Genomic DNA, 22,895 nt, shown 5'->3' with positions numbered 1-22,895 from the left:
AGGAGGTCATACAGCATTAATTATATCTAATCCTTTTTAGAACAATTTGAAGTTGGGCAAAATGCTGTACTAAAACAGCTGAAGTTGTAAATAAGCCATTAATTTTGTAACTTTACATATCACATGCATTTTCATACCCTGTTGCCTTTGTCAATATAATTAATTCCTTTGTTGACAAGGGCTTTTTTGCATCTTCTAATACTTTAAAACCACCAATAGCACAGGACACTGTGTGTTGCAGGTAGCTCTTTGTTCTAACTTTCAACATTTGCCTTGATGAGTTAGGGGCCAAAATAATTGCCGTAATACAACAGATAAGGGTGAGATCCAGAATCACATCTAAGGATCCTGCTGTCTGCAGCTAAAGGCTGCCTGCCTGCTCTTGCTGCTCTGCACTGTTAGACTCTAAACTTATTTCCCTCTTCCTATAACTTATCTCCAATGTTCTCAACACATACCTGCCTTTGTGGCTGGCAACAAAATAATTTACAGATCTAATTTCAACTTCTATCTGCCCTAAATGGCAAAGTGTGCAGCAGAAACAGCTTTGGCTTAGAACTAGACCCTGGGCTTCCTAGTGAGACAAAATTCCTGCTGGCTTAGAAAAAGGATGGAAGATTCTTGAAAGGTCAGCACAGAAATGGGGGGAGGACATTCAGTGAAGTCCACAGATGTTTCTTTTTCCAGTGGAAATCAAATTTGAGAGGCCTTTATGGATGTCTGTTATCTAGAATGTGGGGGACTCTGTGAGCTAGAAAAAGATGACCCATTGGACAAGACATATTATCAAAGATATACAAGCCAAAAAATTAATACAAAAAGGTGATTCAGGCACTTAACTCCCTTCTGAAAATGCAATGTGGACATAGAATGTAGTATGTTTTTTTGGCTAGGTACTCTATAGAAATGGAGGTTAATAAGGAATTAATTCCTCTCTGCTGCTGAACAAGTTCTCCTTGGCCAGCCATTATGTAAGAATGGGAGTTGTATCGACAGCACCTACATTTGTAAGGCACGACACATTTTAAGAATAAATATTGGAAACATTGTTCATGTGTGTTTTGTTCTTCCATTTGTTAGCCCAAACTGCAATGACAGAAATACACACCTGAGAAAGTACAGCATTCATGAAAATCAAACACAAGTTTTGCAGACTCTTTCCTTAGCAGAAATTTGATGGACATGCAGCCTGCCAGTGTTTCCCTTTGGGAACACCACAACTGCTCTGGCACCTCAGTTCAAGTTCAAAACTCAAGAAAGACAACCAAGACATGCATCTACCCAAAAAGAACAAAATTGTAACTGCTAAAGACTTCAGTTTAAGGTGACTGAGATCAAAGACCTCTCTACAGGCAATAAGAAGACTTTCCTCCCTTGCTATTGCAAATAAAGAACAAGTTTGGATAATGTTGAAAACCACACTTTTCAGACATAGCATTTTAAGCAATGCCACAGCTTGTCAGGATGCCTGCACTGAATGTTCTGAAGAGTACTTCAGATAATACATAATTCTCTCTCTACAAAAATATAATGATAATACCACAATAGTTCTAGACTACAATAGGAATTAACCAGCATGTTCCAGGGGTGGGCTGGGGAACAGCCCTGTAAAAGCAAAGGGCCTTATACACAATGTGTGTAAAATAAACCGTAACCAAGTTGGCTAAAAACCTAATAAATGTGCACTTCTGTTGTTAAGGGCACACTGTCTGCTGTGCTTACTGTCTGAAAAGCCTATGACAAAATTCTGCATGGTAAGAGGAAGAAACTGCTGGCATTTAATTCTAAATGTATAATTCTGCCAAGTTCAGCCAAAGTGCTCATTCAGAGTTCAAAGGAATAACACACATGAGTGAAAAAAATTACATTCTCAGAGAAAAGGCCACTAGACAAAGGGTAGTTTTCATGGATGCCTGCACTCATACTATGGGAAGGCTCACAGCACTTGGAGTTTGTTTTGTGACATGGCTTGATATAAATGCACTGTGAAGGAAAGGGATAAAGATATGCATCTCTGCTGCCCTCACTGTGACTGTCTCAGAAAAAAATTCCCTTGGTTTCTAACAGTACCCATATGCTTACAGGGAGTAAGCAGCAAGGAAGAACTCATTAATTTGATTTTACTGATTTAAACATTATTTTCATATATGATAAAGAGTCCACACCAAAAAAACCCTTTAATTACATCCTTCACTGTCAAACCACATCCCTATTATGCCCACCAACAAAATAAAAATATTCTTGCTTCACTGATAGCAAACAGCTTGTTTATTTTCAAAAAATTTCAGGTTTTATTACAAGTGCTGTAAATCTAATACCTGGATAATCAGTTATATTTATGTAGGAATAATGGGCAGCTCGCATAACTTTTTCCAAGTGGTAAATTTTGTTGGGCACGTTTGATAGCTCACTTATTGAATGCAGCCAATAGCCTTTCTAACAAAAAGATAAAACACATGACATTTCTCTGACCTGATGCATTTGCTGGTGTGTCCCAAATGTGTGTCTATCAATGAAATCAACACAATGTACCATTTCTTATCAGATACTTACTGGTCTTGAAACTACTCTCCTAATAAAAGAAAATTAATTCAAATAGTATGAAGGGAACTTTTTTCCCCTGAATTTATTCTCCGGCAGTGTTTATGTAGCATTATCTGAGAGCTTTCAAGACATATCATATAGACACTCATGCATACACAGATCAAAAGTAAAATTCAGGGACAGCAAATGTGGGAGCTGAACTTTGACATACCAAAATACACTGTAAGATGCAATGTCTTAGTTTTTTTGTGTAAGACTATTTGTAAAACTCTGCATGAGTAGGAACTGAGACAGACTTCATGAAAAACACCTAAGGTACATACTGTAATCTTCCCTTCCAGTCATGATCAGACCAAATCCCAACTTGAAGTGCCCCAGTAAACTATAAACGCCTAAGTCACAAAGGAGTGAGCAGTAGTTACAATGGGACATAATTCAGAAATGCTGAAGAAGGGGAGAGGGTGGCAAAACTACAAATCACAGTGTCAAAATGCCCTTGGATCCAAGTTTCATCATTTGAGAGGAACCAAATGCTACTTACAAGCCAAACCTGTTGCCATATCAAAAAAAACCTGTAGCTCAAGGAAGCCTCTGTTTCTTTTATAGCTGAATTAAAGCTTGAACCAATGACCAGGGTTTCACAGAATAAACCCCTACTAACTAGTGAGAATTGTGATGAGCATAAATATAAATGTTACAGCTATGACAGCAATTGCAAGCAATGCTAGAATAGATGAGAAATTATGAGATAATCATCATGTCACTGCAACTGCTGGTGAGGTGACTGTTGTACAGGCAAGGCAGGGCTGGCACCTCCCTTACTGCACTGTGGGCTTAGGCACAGCACTGTCTGTAGCTTCCTGAACTCCAATAAAACCTGAATTCATTCATAAAAGCCAAAATATAACCCCAAAGAAAAAACAGTTTGAGAGCAAAATGATCATAAACACCCTTCCTACCAGTGATGAATTAGCCAGGCATTCTGGGTGTAGAACAGCTGATAGAAACAACAACTCAACAGCCTTGAAGTGTAATCAATTAACAGTATAACCCATGGACAGAAGTGGGGAGAAATGACTCCTATAACCCAAGCTACATTTACTGAAATGTGATAATCTCTGCACAAAATGGGTTTGGATGGAATGGAATTATCTGTCTAGTTTGAAGTACAAGCTATCATCCCCAGCAGCTGTATTATGACCTTAAGTAGGATCTGATTAAAGCACCCAGTGCAGCAGCACTAAAAAATGCATCCCCCTTATTCTCTCCTATATACAATCCACTCCCTCCCTCCCTCCCAATCTACAATCCATTGGAAACACCTAGTTCCTGGAAAATATATACTGCTGCTTATGCAGGGAATAAGTGTTTTTAGATGGACAGGACTATAAAATAAAATTGATCATTTCTTTCAGCTTTGTAATACCATCACTGCAATTGTCTGGATGACAGAGATGTATAACTAAGTTTAATAATTGCCTTCTTTACTGCCCAGGTGCAACTCTGAATGCATCTGCAGCACTCCTGTTGAGTTATGTCAAGTGATTGGAATTGGAAAGGCTATTTTTAAAGCAGAACAGATGAGAATCGACAAAGTCTTTTTTAATCTGGTGCTAATGTAAGAAAGGCTGTTCGATCCTGTGAGAAGTGTGAGGGAAATGAGTTATTTTTGGCAAGGTTTCACCCACTGATATGTGTTTCTGTAATACAGTCAAGTGCCATAAGTACTACTCCTCCCTAAGGGAAAGCTTTTAAACTTCACATAGCAACAGTGGCAATTGCATAGGTTTCACAATTCTCCTTCCCCCACCCCCTTTTTTTGGTGTTTGAAGAGGCTTTGTATAGAAAAAACAGCAGCGAACTGTGTGCTCTGCTTAAGCACAACTGACATCAAAGATGAGCTGTGACAAAGAAGAAAAAAGTGCTGATCAGTCAGGGCAGCAACACACCAGTGCCATCCATGCCAGCAGCTCCACGGGGGCCTGTGCACTTGAATTCCTCTCCTACCTGGGCTGCTCATATCCAGCTTTTCACACAAAGGCATTAACTCTTGGTTCTGTAAATGCTAACACACACACTTAATTTTCAGCCACGATGAACCCACAGATTGCCACAAAATTATGCCATACCCAGAAAGCTGTTCAGTCAATGATTTGTCTATGCATGCACAAACCAGTGCTTTTACAATAAAGAGAACACTCTCTGTTTCACCAACTGTGCTCTTCTAAAGAATTTAATGCACAAAATCCCACTCATCCATACACAGCAGACAGCTATTTACCTGCTGATTAAACTTTGTGAAGTTAGTGTAAGTCCCAAGCCAAACAGCTTGGAGGCATTCTGGAATCATGGGACATTTGACTGGAAATCTGCTGTTATAAATTCAGGCCCCACTGATCAATATGGGTTAAGATAAATTAAAACCACAGTATGTTGCTGAAACAGTATGAGGTATTGCAGCTTTCAGCTTTGTCAAACACATTATGCTCCCCCCAGTAATTAAAATAGAAATGCCAGCAAGCAGCAAATGCTCTTGTTAGAGAGATTCTGAAGTTAATAATTCTTCTAAGCATTACTGGGAAGGGTAGGAAATCTCTAAATCTTATTTAGTTTCAGTAATCTTCAGCTGTATAATCACTAAAAAAATTCAAGAATTTTCTCCCTAGTGCATTCAGTTTTACATTTTTATGCAAGTATTTTCTCTGCTACCCAGTGTAGTAGTGGCTGAAAAAATGCAAGTGTTTCTGAGTAAATGCTCAATTTCCTTAGTTGCCATGAAGCACGTGCATAATTTACCCTTTAAACTTGCATTTAGGGGCATCCAGCCTCACTGAGGGTTTAACAAAAGTCACTATAAAGGTACTGACCATGTATTATTCACTGCACAGAATAATTTGGATTCTTCCTGCATGTGTATAACTCTCTTACTACATTCATTACTTTGTTCACACTTCTGATAGAGATATCTATCCAAATTATATAGGCACACTTAAATTATGCCTAAAGCCAAAAGAATGCCTTTTCAGGAAATTATAAAAAGCATCAGTGTGTTTATTTTATTGGCTTTGCAGGCTGGAAGTTCCCATGAAAGATTAGGTAAGATGATTTGTGCTTTTCAGTTGCAAAGCTCAGGATAAGCTGGACGTTCTCAGGACATGTTCTCAGCACTGTTCAACTTTGCTGAATGTGCAGTTCAATTGAACTCTGATTACTGCAGAGCTACAGCTCACTGGCATAAAGCATTAGCATAATATTTAACTTCTTTTTTTTCCCCCAGCAGCCATTTAAGAATGGTACAGGGGAAAGAAAACAGTATTCTGAAACAAGAATCACAGAGGAAATAGGCACCTTCTTTAAAGTACAGCCAGCAATCTTAATTTTATCAAAATGCTATTTCAGGACTATCAGTGAGCATATCTGTGCACAACAGCACGGGTTTGTTTTGCCTGGGAAAAGACCCATGAAACATACAGTACTTTGCACTTTTTATGAACAAGAAAGCAATAACCTTGATTTACAGTTACAGGCTCCAGGTTAAAGGAGACCTTTCTAAAGCAAAGGCTTATAATCAATGCTTGCAAGCGCTGAAATGCACAACTGAATAAAACAGATGCAGAACCCAAAGCTATGAGCAGGAGCTGATGAAAGCACACTGTAATTCCACACGCTCTGCTGCACAGCCGAATTACACCAACCAAACATCTCCTCACTTTTCCAGCACAGAAAGGTGGGATTTGGAGCATGGCATTTCAGACTGGTCTGGTGAAGAGCTTTAAATGTACCAGTTATTGCGTGCTTCTCCAAGATGGAACTGTTTTGTATGAGAAAGAGAAAGGTGTGAAAATGTCACCTGAGAACTTCTTGAGAGTAAATGCATCTTTTTGTCACTGTAAATGAATCCAAACAGGAGCCAAGAGTCGAGCTACTCAACCATGAGACTGAGATTTGCATTGAGCAGATATATCTACACAGAGAATAGGGTTTAAAGTACCCTGTAATATACTTACTGCACATGTTAGAAGTCACTAGCATTCTTCATAATTCATTCCATCTATTTATTGCTTTTAAGTGCAAAAATGGTCATTCTTACATATTCTTATGTTAGTCCTTCAGAGAACAGAGGCTGCTGATGACAACTACTGCAGAAACACTGACATTCATGGAGCAGTCACCACCCCTATTAAAACAGGCATTAGCTTTCCTTTAGAGTCTCTAAGAGATCCTGCTGGTGAGGGGACCTAGTCACAGAGCCAGGATTCTGCCAGCACCAGCACTGACTGAACAGAATGAATCCATGGACAGGGAACTCTAAAATGGATCTATCCACCTCAACTGTTTCCATACCTTTCTGCAATTACCTGTAACAACAGTACCATGGCTGAAAAATCTGCAAATGTAAACGGTGAATTTGCATGTTCTGATGGCTGAGGTGCAATTACTTGCTAAGTTTGGGTTGCTTTTATTCTGCAGTCATGTTTTTAACACGGGGAGCAAAATAATTAACATTTGACACTGCAGCAAAAGTACTACATTACAGCTCTGGCCACTACCATGTGGCTCTGCAGATGACAAAAGCTTTATCAGACTGAAGCCTCATGAATTCTACCTCTCAAGAGCTTGTACACTACTGCATACCAGCCTCAGGTAAGATCATTGGCATTTTACACCAGCAGCTTCACTCACAACTGAGTGAGACTCCTTAAACAAGAAGTTTCCTTGTTAAACTAAACAAAGAACATCTTTTTAAATTCACCTTTGGGTAAAGAATCATTTGGGCAATGCCTGTTTGCTCAGTGTCATTAACACACAGTTTGATAAAGGATGAAGTTTACTACTGAACAAGATGAAATCCTGAGAAAAGGCAAAGAGGCAGGATTTATTTTGAAAAGGACATAGAAAAAAAAAAAAAATGCCCAAACTACTTGGCGTGAGAAACACACCAGCTGCACTTCACTAATCCCCATCTGATCTTTGGAAAGAATCACAAATCCACTCAACCAGCAGGCTGAGTGCCATTTTATTGGCGAGAATTGAGAACAAAATGGAATCAAGTACACACTCATAATACTGGCTATTAAAAAATTTTGCTTGTGTTTGATAAAGTGTGTATTATGGACTCTCTGCTTAGGTCAACCATGGAATATGAAAAATCAAATGTACAAATTTGCAAGAAAACTGTTTCGTTGGTATGGCCTCATGGCTGTAAGACATTCATCCACTGAACTGGCTGCAAGTCCTGCACTTTGGAACTGTTCCAGTGAGGGCAAAGAGCTGAATGTGCCACTAAGAAACACCCTGAGGTATTTCTTTCTGTTCATGGCTGAGGCCCAGGGCCAGAATACACATGGAATTACCTGTACAATGTCTGTGCCTGTACCTGCTGAAGCTGCAGGATGCCATTGGTAGTTTTTACTGAAGGAAGGTTGTTTTTATCCTGTTCTTACAGCAGCACTTGCTGCCAGCAGAAGCTGTCAAATCCACACATTTTGAACTTTCACACAACTTCTGCAAGTCTTTCAGTATGACTTATACTGTATTCTGCAGCCTCAAGCACACAGTGTAATTTAGTACCAGTTCGATACAAATTTGGTAAATAACATCTTAAATACAGTCAAAAGACTAAACCTAGCACTAGTTGTTTTGCCAATGATCTTTTATAATAAACACATCTCTAGATGTGTTTAGCAAATAGAAGTTTAGCACTATAAATAAAAATAATAATAAAAATAAATAAAGTATTAAATAAAGCAATCTTGTTCTGAGTTTTATTATATTACAGGTTTCTCATGTTTATGGCCCTTTGATCAACATGTGAGCATTTCTCAGCACTGGAGAGAGGAGGAAGGGAGAAGGGGAATATGGGAAATGAAAAATCAAAAAGGTAATATAAACTTTGCTTTCAAGGTTCCTGTCCACAGTCATGATAAAACAGCTCTATGATGACTGCTTGATTAAAAATTAACTGCTGGGGTAATTTAAAGATATGCCTTATTTAATAGTTAATGCACAGGAATTAAATTGGACTATTCACTGAAGTCTTATTATAAGGTACACTTGGAAAAGATCCACAATCTTATTGTATAATTAGGGATGGAGGGGGAATTTACTGCATTTTGGAAAAAGAATGCTTCCTGTCATATCTGATATCTGTCCTGTGCAACAACTGAACCATTTTTTTGGCTCACTACTAGGGAATGCTAAATGCTAATGTAACACTGCAGAGTGAGGTCGTTTCTGTATAACACAGCTCTATCTAGTGGCTGATTAATCCAAGTGCACCTGGCTGTTCAAAGAAGACTAAATCATTGACGTGATGAAGGCCAGGAAAGCCTTGGGAAGGTGACACTTTCTTATTCTCACCTTGCATAAGCCTGGAAACACACCAGCAAAGGTGGCACCTAAATCCTGCCTTTCCATACACTGATAAACATGATTTGGGGGAGAGTTCTCTTGGTACCGAGCACTTTTTCCAGTACAATTTGCAGGAACAAACCAGGGGCTCGATCACCTATTCAGGCAGGGTACCAAGCACTGGGGTTATCTGTGGCCTGACAGAGAACCCCAGAGAAGCTGGACAGACAGTCCCTGTGCTTTGTTACATGCCTGTTCATGCATGTGCTTCCCCCCTGGATGGGGAATGTGCCAGAATGGCTGCCTGGGCAATGTCAGAGACAGTGGGAAGCCTCTGTCTGTGCTCTTGATTGCTGCTGTAGGAGACAGGAAGGTTTGGAGCTGCTCCCCAGCCTCAGCACTGGATGGCCCTGAGGCAAACACTGTGGGGTAACACATTCCTCAGCAGGCTGAGCTGGGTGCCTGTTCCTGTGAACGCAACACACTGAACCCAAAAAGGTCTGAAGACCGATGCAGAAAATGCTGCATTTTTTCCCAGTCTCATAAGCCATCTCAGGGATATATTGGACGTTAACCTGTGTCAGCTCCTAATTGAACAGAGCACAGGGAGAGCTGCTAACTCCTGTCCTGTGTAACTGAGTAATGGATTCCATCAGCACGAGGGAAAGGTCACTGCTTTTTGCTGGTAATTACAAAAGCCTCACAAAAGTGTGCCTACATTTTTTCCCAAGCTCATCCAGCCACTTAGCCAGTGGAGGTTTAAAGAAATAATGGGTATTCACATATCAGTTACTTGAATAATGCTCTAATGATAATTCTGGTCAGTAACTGTATGAAAAAGTATAGTTTCATTTAAACTAAAGCAATCCTCTCACAGATACCAGTGTAGCAAAATTAAAATAGCAATGCAAAAACACTGCAGCTGGGGAAAAGGACCCATACCTGCTGCATACAGCCAACAACAAAATATAATGGGCATTTTAAACACCACTTAAGGTTAAGCCCACACAACAGTTCCAAGAAATCAGCTTTGAGTGTTGTGTAACTTTGCCAGAAAGCCTGGGAATCACCTCTCCTTTAGAATAATTAGAATACATGAACTGGGGCCTGTCAATACTCCTGAAACTGGGGTTAGGTAATTCTGACCACTGAAAGGTTCAACTGCAAACACTCTCTCATTCAAGCTGCATCTTTTTCTCTACATATTGCTCCAGAAAGCAACTTGAACACAGCTTATTTATTTTGTATACAGGAATAAAATAGGTTTGCAGCCGAGTTTTCACATCCTTTACAATTCATATTTTATTTAGCATTTCTGCAACCATAACAGAGGTTGATATAGAAATGTTTTACTAGTATATTTTAATTCTAAATTACTCAAATCTAAATTGAGTAGAATTCTAGCAAAACAGTAAAATGCATTTGATGCTTTGTGTGCCTGTGCACAGAAAACAAAAGCACTTGGCCATTTCAACACTTTGAAGAGCAGTAGAGTCATATTAACATGTATAAACTTATGAAAATTTAATATCACTAGAATATTTTACCTTCTCAACGTGACAGTTATATGAAAATCAAAGCAATTTGACCAAGTTAAATACCACCTCCCCATATCTTCATTCCATGAAATTTTCATAGCCTCTGTTTCCTTTCAGAGAAAAAAAAAATCAAGGTGACAGCGAGATGACTTGCTCTAGCTCTTGATTCAGGCAGAGTTTGCTAATGAACTAGACCCATAAGATTAACAGGGCTTTGTGAGGACCAGTTCATATTATTTTCTAACAAAAGAATTTCTAAATGTTATTCAGGTGCCTGAACTCACACAGCTGGCACCAGTTCAGATTCCTGGTGTCTCCCAGGGTTAGTATCCCAAAGGGCCTAACAGAGACCTCCTCAGCAGCTAGAGGCCAGAGAGGATGGAAAATGGCAATAACAGCTTAAATTCAAGTAGCTTCAATTAAATTCAAGTGCCCTTGTGCCTTCCTCCTAATATGCTGTTATACAAAATAAAGGCAACAAGGCTCTCCCTCAGTGCTTGAAAAACATTACTACAGAACATCTGTAATTCAAATGAAAAAACATTTACAAATCCTACTGAGAGACACAGGTGAATGTCAGAAAGATCAGAGAGTGCATTAGTGGGTTTATTTATTCCAACTACTAAAGCTTTATCAACAGCAAAACATTAATACCATAGGATTTATTTTGGGAGAGAGAAGTAATGATTAAAATTAACTAGGCCACAGACTGGAGTGAGACACTAATGACAAATGTGCTGGGCCAGCCAGGTCCAACAAGCCAGTGATTTCCTTCTGCTATTTCCTGAATGAAATACACAAATGCAGCACTAATCCTGAGCTCCTAGAGCACAGCCGCCCCCAGGCTCTCAGGAGGTGGCTGTACTTGCAAGAGCCCAAAAGGCTCAGGATCCACAGACACTCGGGATCCACAGACACTCGGGGCTCATCTCCACCTGCCTCAGCAGCTCACACCCCTCAGCCGGTACCAAGAGGCAAGAACAGCAGAGAGAAGAGGCTGAGCAGCAGAGATCAGGCATTCTGGGCCATGGGGGGCATTGTTGTGGGTGTGTGCCTGGAGGGGAACCAAAACCAAAAAACGCTTTTAGATGAGATCAGTGTAGTACTGAAGCTGCCTGCCCCTAGGTTCTACAAGGATCCTCTTTCTCCCAGCTGTTTGGTTTACCAAAAGATCTTCAATGCACCACCATTTACCAGCGGAACTACCATTGAAACAGAACAAAAGCATTACTTGTAACATTACTTGATGTCAAGATCCTTCTGAGAAGGTGGGGGCATTTCTCTGGTAAATTAACTATTCTGAAGACAGAAGGCTGATACAACAGTTTGGGACTCTAAGGATAAAAGAGGATCCCTTGCCTATCCCTCTCAGGATCCCTTGCCTATCCCTCTCAGGATCCCTTGCCTATCCCTCTCAGGATCCCTTGCCTATCCCTCTCAGGATCCCTTGCCTATCCCTCTCAGGATCCCTTGCCTATCCATCTCAGGATCCCTTGCCTATCCATCTCAGGATCCCTTGCCTATCCATCTCAGGATCCCTTGCCTATCCATCTCAGGATAACTCTGCTAAACAGTCAGAGTTACCCACGTTTGGTGAATGCATGTCAGGTCAGCTCATGTCAGTGTTTCAATGCTCAGAGCTAGTGATTTAGGAAAACACACTGACTTTTCACCTTTCAACTGCTCTGTTCAAACCTAAGCCTGACAAATACAAACAAAAGAATGTTTGATCTGCTTCTGGGAATGAGAAGAATCAGGATGGCTCAACAGAATTGTGAAGTGAAATTAGAACTAAATACAAAAGCATGTACAAAATTCAACAGCAACGCCAAAAGATTCTCAATTTGGGATACTAAGTGTCAGGCTAAAAGAGTCATAAAAGATAAAAAACTATTTTACCAAAACTGGTGGGCTCAAGCTGACTTGCACAATCCTGTACAATTTGCAGCTAAGCTGCAGAACATCTTGGTGAAGGATACTGTGCTGACTAAAAGGCAGCAACATAATTTCACCTAAATCCCATCTCTGGTCCACACAGTCCCTACCTGAAGTACCTCCATCTAGGAGCAGACTCTGAGGGAGAGGAACCACATTTTCCCCTGTTCTGCAGCACTCTCTTGACTGTGCTGTTCCAGCTCTGGGCAGCACAGGTTTCTGGGCTGACCCAGAACAGCCTCACACCTGACCTACGAATTTAATGGACATTAAATGGAAAAAAAAAATTGTCAGCTCATGAACAGTACACCTGATTCCACCTGGATTTGCAGTCTTCAGTTTCATGAGCAAATCCCCACCTATAATTTAAAATATTTAGAGGACTCACTTCAATAAAATGTAGGTAAATTATTAAGTGATTAAAACATAATTTCAAAACAGCAAACCCTAGGCTCTGAGCACTGATTCAGCTAATCACATGCTGAATAAATCTTTTAAAAAGATTTAGAATTTACCCTTTACTCTTCAGTGCCAAACTGAAAAAGATTTTACCTTGGCAAAGATACAACATAAAAATCACTAATAACAATGTAGAACCGGACAAAGATATTTAGTACTTATTGTAAACATCAAGCCTAAACCCAAATGCATTCCTCTTAACCTGTCAATCTCTATAAAATACCTTAAGAAATAAACCAACATGGAAGTAGATGATTGTATTGTACTAGGGTGATTGTAGTGATGACTGTATTAGGAATAGTCTTGGGTGATGTGCATCAGAAACAACAGAGAATGAACCCCTGAACAACTCATTGCTCCCTTTTTTGGGGAAAGAAATTTTTTAATACATGACCTGCAATAGGAAAATTAGGGAGGAGGGAAATTAAAGTCAACTAAAACCACCAGAAATAAAAAAAAAGGAAAACATTTAAATGTCTATTCTGTTTAAAAAAATTACAAACAGTACATTTAGTAAAGCTTAGTAACCACTGCTCACTTTCCACTGGTAGGGGCTTAAGCAGCTATTAATCACATGAAAGTAGATATTAAGGAATATTAATCCATACCAGCTGTTACATCTTTTACTGTGTGCTATTATTAGAGATTAATCTTTATAGAACAAGGCTGCCTTTTCATGTCATTTCCAAGAGGACATCATACAAGCTGATACTGCTTTACAGCACATCTTCATAGAGAGTGGAAGCAAGAAGGTGCTAATGATGACATGGTGAAATTTTATTCAACTTCATCCTCAAAATCCATGCCATTTATACTTAGAGGAGATGCTATCACTGTAGTAATTTGATTAGTTAATTTTTATTCTGACAGCAAAAATTGCTTTTATAGCTTCCTATTTACAGCAAAGGAACCAGAATATTCTCACAGTGATATTGAATCTTCTCTTATGGAAAGTTCAAGGCAGAAAATTTTCTATCTCCAGTACCTGGGAATTAATCCAGTTTAAAATTTCTAACATGATCTAGCTGATGAAGCCTTAATGAGGAACATCTAGGATTTTAACAGATTTTTAACAAAACAGAATCAACATTGAATTCTCTAATGAAGCATAAACCCCTGTCAGGTGAGCCAGGGTGCTGGAAGAGCAATTGCTTTAATTATTGGATACCCTTCATAGGTTACTGCATTTGCACACACCAGAGAAATTCCTATTGGATCACATGTTGATGGAATGCTATTAAAATCACAAAAAGCATCACACTCCTCCAAAAAAGTAAAACTACTGGCAGAAAAGACCAGCATTACTCATTAAAGATTATGAGATTAGCATGAAAAAATAAGCTTCTTATCAGTTTCCTGAGTTTTGGATAAGATACTCCCAGCAGCACTAAGGAAATCAGTTGTCATAGTTACAGGGGAAAAAAAAAATCAATATTCTCTATACCTGCAGTCTCCTCATTTTCTTAAATGCAAGACTCTTCTCTAATTATGTCACAATTAATCATCAGGGTATCTCTGGTTTTTTACTCATTTGACGTTAGATTGATGTTCCAGTGTGAATGTGTGGTGGTTTTCTAGCACAGCCTAAAAGGTGAGGAAGCAGCTCTTTAGTCTGGGCTGGGCTGAGTCACTGCTCTCCCACCCTTCCCTGCAATTCCCTCTGCATCTGCTCAGTAACCACTGCCCTGTCACCTTCTCCAGAGCTGCCCAATTCCTGCAGAGGCTCCCTTTTCTCGTTGCCCATGTTCTGCCTGGGCAAGCTGATCTGCTTCAGCTGCTGCCCCCCAGCCTGGGCAGTCTGGCATGTGCAGCTGCCTTTCACAGCCCCTGCTACCTGTCTTTAATCCTCTCCACCCTCCTTTTCATCTGCTGATGAACCAGCTGTTGGTTATGTAACATTGGTTTCTAGGCTTTTCCACTCCTCACAAGTAAGTACATTCAAATGTTGCTATTTCCTCTCAGCTTCATGACACTTTCCAACACAGCTGGCTTTCTGATTCCACCCTGCTAATGCCTGTCTACAGGACTTCTCCCATCTCTAAACTGGATTAAGTGCTAACCCTGCAATGACACTTCAGCTGCTTAATAGCAATAATTTGCCTGCTAACAGCTGGCAAAAGCACAGGGCAGAAAAAAGTACTGACAACACAAAAAATAACATACATAACTAGGAGGTAAAACTGGGACCCAAATGTAAGCCCTTAAGCAGGTTATCTCATGGCTTACTTTTTATTTAGAAAGAGGCTTGAAGCAGGGGGGTATATGATCAGAGGAACATTAATCAGTTTCAACCAGCTATAGCTTTTCTAACTTTTCCATTAATGTAGATCATAGAAGTTGCACTAGAGACTGGGACACACATACAACAGAAAACTATTTCTGTGGACAAGACACATAAAAAAACTAAAGGAAAAGGGAGTTGCCCAGTTTCACCAAGTAGCAACAAGACGGCAAAGTTCAACTGCTGATACAATCCACCACATTGCCCATGAAACGTCTCCCTTTCCATGTTGGGGCTTGCTTTACTGCCTATGTTTTAAATTTCATTTTTAATTCTTTAGATTAAAAGAATCTCAATCACTTGCAGAAATTATTTTAATAATGCAGAGTCTGAAATTAAAAAGCACCAGAAAGTTTTTGTTCTCTAAGGCAGTGGCTGATTCTTCAAACTTAGGACTGGAAAGCAGTAAGTACCCCAGTCCACATCCCTCATGGCAAGATCAACTAACCTACTACTGCTACATCAGACATGAACTAATATCACTTTCCAGAAAAATTGTTTTATCCTTTGTTTATCCACACTTGTGTTTTCTAGGCCTCTGACACTGACATTCTGCATCTCCTGCTACTGTAAAATGATCTACCTCAGGAGCACTCTAACATGCATTTGTTGTTCTCTGTTTTGAAAGTCAGACAGAGATTTTCAATATTCTTAAGCATTTGTTTCAGTTTGTAGTAAATATCCACCCTTGACAGATTCCGTCAACAACACTGCACTTAAAGTAAAAACTGCTCAAGGCTTTCTGCTCTCATTTTTCTCCATTCAAAGCTGCATTAGGTTTTTTGAGTCTGCCACTGAACAGATGTTGTAAGCAAGAACAAGCAAGAGGGGCAGCATGAACCCAGCAACTATGGCAGATTTTTTTGTGAAACTAGGTGGAATTCATGTTGGGAAACTGGCAGCAAAGCAGAGTTGCAAAAGACACAAATGCATGCAAGTCCCACAGTTGCCAGAAGTGAATATAATCTACTGAACAGAACAGCAGCATACTGCTGAAAAGTAAAAAACATTATTCCATAACTCACAAGGTGAGTCTGACACTCAGTCATGTCACGTACGCATCCAGCTGGGGGACAGGCTGCAGTGGCTGTAAACTCTGGGGGTTGTGCAGTATTTATCTGGACACACAGATGTTCTATGAGATGCTCCTTTTAAGTAACAGCTACCAGCAGTTTTAAGGATTTGCCAAACATTTGGGCTTAAAACTAAAAAAGCTCCCACAAAACTCATGGCATTCACCTTGCTGAAAGCCACCATGACACAGCAGCTGTATGTAGGCAGCACCTTGGCTAGAGCTACATGAGGTTGTAACAGCAACATAGCAAGAGGTCTTGTCACTGGTTCCATGCTTCTGTCCTATCTTGAGCAGCAAGCTTCCATGCCTTTGTGGTAACTTTTCCTTTGTGCTACAGATCAGATATCACTCACTGAATGCACACACCAGCTGCTTGTGTTGGATGCCTGCAATGCACTGACTTGTAGGGACGGGGTTTACTGCAATGCCACGTGCCTGACTGTGCTGGATGAGTCATTCCTGCAGGATAGAGGCTTGAGTCCTTGATTCCTGACAAACGAGAGATTCCTAAGAGCCATACCTTGCAGTGTCTGTCTTGAGAAGAAACAGGATGTCAAGGAAAAGGTCACGGATGTGCCAAGGAGAACCCTTTGGTTCTACATCTCAAATTGGACAAATCCTCTCCTATAATGATATACTTCCTTTAGAGGGTGTGTCACAGCAAAATAAAAGCCTTGTAACTCACTTGGCCACTTGTACATCCCGCTTAGGGGGTTAAAGGAATTATTTCCAATTCCTATTTAGATCAGCTGTGCTGTCTAACACATACTCTGTTATAGATGTTTTTCACAATGCTCTTATCTGGGCTGTGAAGGACACTGCAATATTCAATCAACACTAAAGCACCTCAGTGTTGATCCAGCAGGGCAGGGAAGTGACAGAGCCTGCAGAACACTCCTTGTAGAAAAGATTTGTCAAAACTGGACAAAGTTATACATCCAACTATAACATAGTTCAGTTTCTCTTATGAAAACAGCTACTCTGATAGAAATTATTCCAATCTTACATTTCCTTCTACCATTACAGGGAGGAGCACAGGCTGCATTGCTGTGTCTCACTTTGGGAGCTTGGACAAGTTGCTAACTACAGTCTTTGTTCACTTGGAAAGGGGTAACTGATAACCTGCTGGTCTGTTCTTCAGACATGAGTCTGCTTCTATTTCCCCTTATGGCCATGAAAATCTACAAGTGATAACAGTTTAATTATTGCCCTGTTATTTTTCTGAACATTAACATTTACATATTCATAAATGAATTTTATTATGTCCCAATTATTTTTTCACTTCCATCACTCAACTGATTGCCCAAAATGTAAAAAAACCAGCACTTTTATCTCTTGAAATATTGGCACATGTCTTAATCACAGAAGAAATTTTGGGGGGAAAACTTGAAACTCTCAAAAGGAATGAGTATGAAAATTATTTCACTGTTACCAAAGGATCTCTTTAACCATAACTGCAATATTAACTAGTTGCATAAAACTTTCGAGTATACCTATGACTGTGCCAAACCTAAACCATCAAAAGGTATGCAACTTGAAGGAATCACAGCTGCCTGACTAATAGTTTAGGAGCAGAAAGTGAATTCATCCTGTTAGTCTTTTTCTTCCTATTTGAAGTTTAATATTATGGTAAGAAAGCACACAAAACATACAATTTGATATTAACAACTGCAACTCACTTCAAGGGATTTCACACCAATCTTCAAGCTTCATTAGCAAATGGTAAGACAGATCAAAACAGTGACTTAAAGAGGAGGCAAAATTGGTTTTCTGCCAAGAAGCTCCATTCTCTCTGATCTAAATGAATATATTCATCACTGGTTTGTCTGGTCACTTACAAAACACAGCACAAATTATCTGCCTTAGTCTGAAGGTCTAATAATATTTTCTCCTTTATAATCCATGGAAGTATTTCCAAAAAACCACTGGGTAATACTGCACTACCTTGAAGATGTTATAAAGATCCATTATACTTTCTACAGTAGTGCTGTTGAGATTTTTAAAGTTTTCCATTGCATTTAGATAAAATATTCTTTAAATTTTTTGTTAGGCATTACTGTAATTTCTTGTACTACATTTGATAGCCAGGAAGAAGGCAGTGATAAAATACATTAGTGGCTCTATAAAAGCTTAAATCTGAGCATCTGGAAGGCTTGTACTGAATATACCCTTATACAGATAATCACAGAGAATTTACAGGCATAGAAGAATTATAGGCAAAGAGAAATAAATGCAGAGTAAAGCTGTTTCAATAAAATGGTTTTCTCTTCAGAGGAACAGAAAATGAGTCATAGTAGGTATATCTTAAAGACATTTAGATCAAGTCACTGGAGATAGCAAGCAGAGATGAAAGCATTCTTTAGTACTAGAAAAGTAATTTGAAGTAATTCCCATTAGCGGGAAAGACAGACCAGTGATGTGCACCCAGATAAGCTGCTTCTTTTGCTAATAAACTGAGATGCTTACAAGACAAAAATCAAAACACAGACACACAAGGACACTCCTTTCTTAAACATCATGGCTTTCACATGTCATGTAGAGCATTCTCTGTTGAGGTAGAGAATTATACATTTAATTGCACAGCAAGTAGCAACAGCTGGTTTTGTAAAACCGCTCAGGAAATAAAATTCTATCTTCATCTACTGCACTGTTGTCAAAATTAGGGGACTACACAGGAAAACTAAGCAGAGTAAAGAGCTAAGCAGGATACACTTTCAGTAGTCTTGGTATCCAACACTACTGCAGTAAAAACTGGAAGTTAAAATCATGGGCAAGGACCACACACTGTTACACATTCCTCAGTAAAAAAGCAAGAGTGAGAGCGGCAAAAGGGAAAAAAGATTAGAGTAGCAGGTGAAATTCTCATTATAAACCTCAATCACATGGCTTTAACCATTTCCTGCACAGGCTTTCCAGATGTATCCCAAAGCACTACAGCCCTGCAAGGCACACACATTCAAGACCAGTTTCAATTCCCCTTTTCAGCTGTATCATTAGCAAAAATTAACATTCAATACAAAACACTCTCAAGCACAACAGTGCCCAGTTTCCTGCCTGGAGATGTCCTGACTCCCAGAGATGAGCACTTCACCTGCCTGCATGATGACAGCGTGCTACTGACATCAGAGAGCCAACCCACATAACTTCTGGCAGAAGTAACACTCATAGCCTATTAAATAAGCATAAAATATAGTTTTTTATTCAACTCTAATAACTTTTTTCACAAAAGGTAAAGTTTCTATTTCTGAAATGAACATTAAAGCAAATATACACCAAAAGAATTAGAAAGATTAAAACAAGCAAGCCACGAAAGGAATTTTCAGCTTTTGATAGACAACATTTTCTTATAAGAAGAAGTCAAGAAAATCAAAATCTGAACCATGTTCCTTCTACCTTCATTTGACTAGTCTTTCCCATGGGAACAGTGGGACAAAATTAAGCAGTTTTTGCCTGGGTATTTTACTCTGAGCTGAAGTTAGTCTGTACTTGTTGTAAAAAGAATCTATCAATCTGTGAACAAAATATGTACGTAAATTCTCTCAAATACCTTGAAAACAGTTAAGAAATGAATACTTACTATTCATTAACTACCTGCAAGCTTATGATAACAAGTGAGCTCGTACATTACAAAGCAGTCACTCATGTCTTCTTCCTCCTACCTTCCTCTTTCATTCATAACCTACACAGCAAATACTCTAACCACAGTCTTTTCTCATAGAATCTGTCATCTGTAGTTCAGTGAATCACATCAAAATCTTGTATACATCCTACGAGTCTTTGCATTTACTGCATCTAAACTGGTGACGAACACTGAGTATCAGTAGTCAACAAATCAATTTTGATATGGATTGGAATAACTACAGCCCTGTACAGTGACATTTAACCCAAAGATCCTTAAGATAGGAACTTGTGAAAGAACTGTAACAGGATTAATTGCTAGAACCAGTGCAATGAACACGACTGATAGCTCTGAGACTTAAACAAGCACAAAGGGAAGAGTTCTCATTTGTACCAGTACCAGCTGTTAGAAGTAAGAGGGCCAAACAGTGCCTCCAGCTGTTTCCCTCTGGCTGTACTATTTGGGTAATTGCAGACTTACCCTCTGTGATCCAGATGCTGAGCCTTTAAATGAAGTGCGTTTGAAGGAGCCACTCATCCTCCGTAAGGAACCTGTGAACTTTCCTTTCTTAATCCCCTCCATAATGGAACTAGTAACCCAGCAGCAAAGAAAACCCTGATTTTGGTTACGTAGTCTGAGCAGGTTTTTTCCTGAAGCCAACAATCGTTAATTTACTGCTTAAATAAAAAGTAAGACAAATGCATATAACAAAATCAAAGCCAAATAATGAGACTTCTGGTCCGATATGGACCCTGTCACAAGTGTTACCAGCAGCCAGCCAAGCAGAAAAACAAGGCAATCCACTGATAGCAACTGCTGGCCCCCTCCCTCTTCTCTACTGACTCTATAATCAGGCTTAATGCACACAGCTTCTGCAAGCTATGGTTTTTAATGGACAGAGATTTAATAAATGGTGATTGAAGGTAAATCTACTTTAGAAGCAGCAGCCCGAAAGGTTTTTATTTGTGCAAAGCACAGGGCAGTCAGATGGAAATTGTTTTGGTATCAGTAGAAAGGCACATGAAAAGAGCAGATGGTCCTCAGCAGACGATGGGTTAGAGGCCTGGTGGAACCCTAAAGGATAACTGCTGATGCCTACATGAGGCCCCAGGATGAGAGTGACAAGGTTTTAAAAGCAAACAACCCATAAGATCACCAGTTAGAATCTAACTAATTAGGGAACGAGGGTAGATAAGGTGTGGTGTGTATAACCTTCATGAATTCTCACTAATATCTCAATCTCAATGCATCTGTTCTGTACTATTCTGCATAAAATGAGCAGAGTGAGAACAAAAGGAGGTAGTTAGGAGAGGGCAAACAAGAAATGAGGATAACACAAGGTGCTTTAAAACAACAACTAAGTAATTATTGACTAGGAAATATCTAGTTGGCTCCAGAAGACATCAGCAGGAAGTTGTTACTGAGTCTGGTTTAGAAAAAGAAAATGAGATGAGAACGCTGAGAAAACTGAGATCCATTTCAGAAAAATACACAGACATGGCAGATTTGTAACTATGAGGTCAAGTCAGAACCACGAACCTACAGGATTTAGTTAGACAGTCATACTTTTCTCTTTATTATATTTTTTTAGGTTCATCTTTTTGTGCCTCAGTAAAGTTGGCATAGGTGCCTGCTTGCAGCTGGTTACAGGAGCCACAAAAAACTGTGCTGGAAAGCTAAAACAAAACAACATGGAAGAGACTGATTCACAGAGATGCACCAAATTTGTTGTTCTGGTCGGCAAAGAACAAAAAGAGGGACATACTCTTTGAAAGGGCAGAAATTTAGAAAACAAATCTATTCTTCAAAACACAGTGCAGAATGCAAGCAAGGAATTAACTCGATTGACTCAGTCCCTCTGGATGTGTGATTCTAAGATGTCTGAACTCCCTGTAACTGTCCTTGGTGCACTTAAAGGACCACTCTGGATTTTCACAAGTCATCAATACCAAAGGGGCATTTGCATTCAAGAGCCAGATGAAAGCAATCAGTGCAACAGAAGCTGCTGACTACTAACCCCAGCTGAAAAATCAGGCAATTAAGCTGATGTTCTTGCCCCCACTGTGTTTATATAATGTTTCATGGGCCATTTCCACTAGATTGGGAAACAGAGGCACGCACCATGCTGGCACTTTCAACAGCTCTGTGACTGAGAAGCACAAGTTGAATAGATTTTCCAAAAGAGCTTGTGGTTTTAGGAGTGTAGCCTCACATTAGGAAACCTTTTAAACAAATGGTATTATGAAGGTTCCTGTCTCATGTTGGAGTTTTCTGCTTCATCAGTTAAGCTGATTCAATGGTTTGTGTGGCCTGGATCAGATCTGTGTAAGCACGTGGTCTAAATCAGCACACAGGGAGGAAAGCACACAGGGACAATAATCTCCGGCCACAGGATACTGTTGGACAACAAATGAATATTTGGCACAGTGTGGAAGTGAAAGACCCTTAAACTGGTTCTGAAATGGAACAATTCATGACATGAAAAGACACACCGGTCCATCATCCTCCATGTTTTGTAATGAAATCATATTGGTCAACCTCGGAATATGAAAAAAATAAGAGCATACACCACCATAAAGGAGAAAGCAGAGTGCAAGCAATATTCTATTTGCAAGAGTCCATCGAGGTCCTTGACAGCCTGTGTTCTGGGAAAAGCAGGATGCACTCATTTTAAAGTGCACAGAAGACATAACCAGTTGTACATCTTATTGATACCACACCATGGGAATTTTACATCTGCAGTCATGAGCAGATCCATGTCCCAGAGGCCCTTCCATAATGTGTTTTTAAAAAGTGAATAATTTGGTTAGAGACAACTGTAGTTGTTTCAGCCCATAGGAAAAAAAACCCAACATTGCTCTTGCTGTTCATTGAGCTGTATTCTATGACAACACAACTGAGATGTTTGATGTCAGTTTAAAACAAAAACAATAGATTTAAAGCTTTGATCTGTAATCCATCATGTCAGCTAAAATGTTTCCACTCACCCTAGTAGTCAAACTAAATATGGAAAGCAGCAGTCCATAATCCAATGAACTTTATTTACACTGACAGGAAGGGGTGATAGGCTTAGACCTCTGTAAAGACCTACAT

At 39.5% G+C, this 22,895-nt stretch overlaps 1 protein-coding gene across 1 annotated transcript in view; it reads right to left on the bottom strand.

The window, feature by feature from the left end:
- TRPM1 (transient receptor potential cation channel subfamily M member 1) overlaps positions 1–20,975 on the bottom strand; it is a 66,820-nt gene extending 45,845 nt beyond the window's left edge. The window contains exon 1 of the mRNA XM_038147597.1: positions 20,283–20,975. Within this exon, the coding sequence (XP_038003525.1) occupies positions 20,283–20,384 (102 nt within the window). The 5' untranslated portion in view covers positions 20,385–20,975. The remainder of the gene's footprint in view (positions 1–20,282) is intronic.
- Positions 20,976–22,895: the final 1,920 nt, after the last annotated feature.

Source organism: Motacilla alba, chromosome 10, assembly GCF_015832195.1.
Source record: "Motacilla alba alba isolate MOTALB_02 chromosome 10, Motacilla_alba_V1.0_pri, whole genome shotgun sequence".
Lineage (NCBI taxonomy): Eukaryota > Metazoa > Chordata > Aves > Passeriformes > Motacillidae > Motacilla > Motacilla alba.
This window is presented reverse-complemented; position numbering and strand designations above follow the sequence as displayed.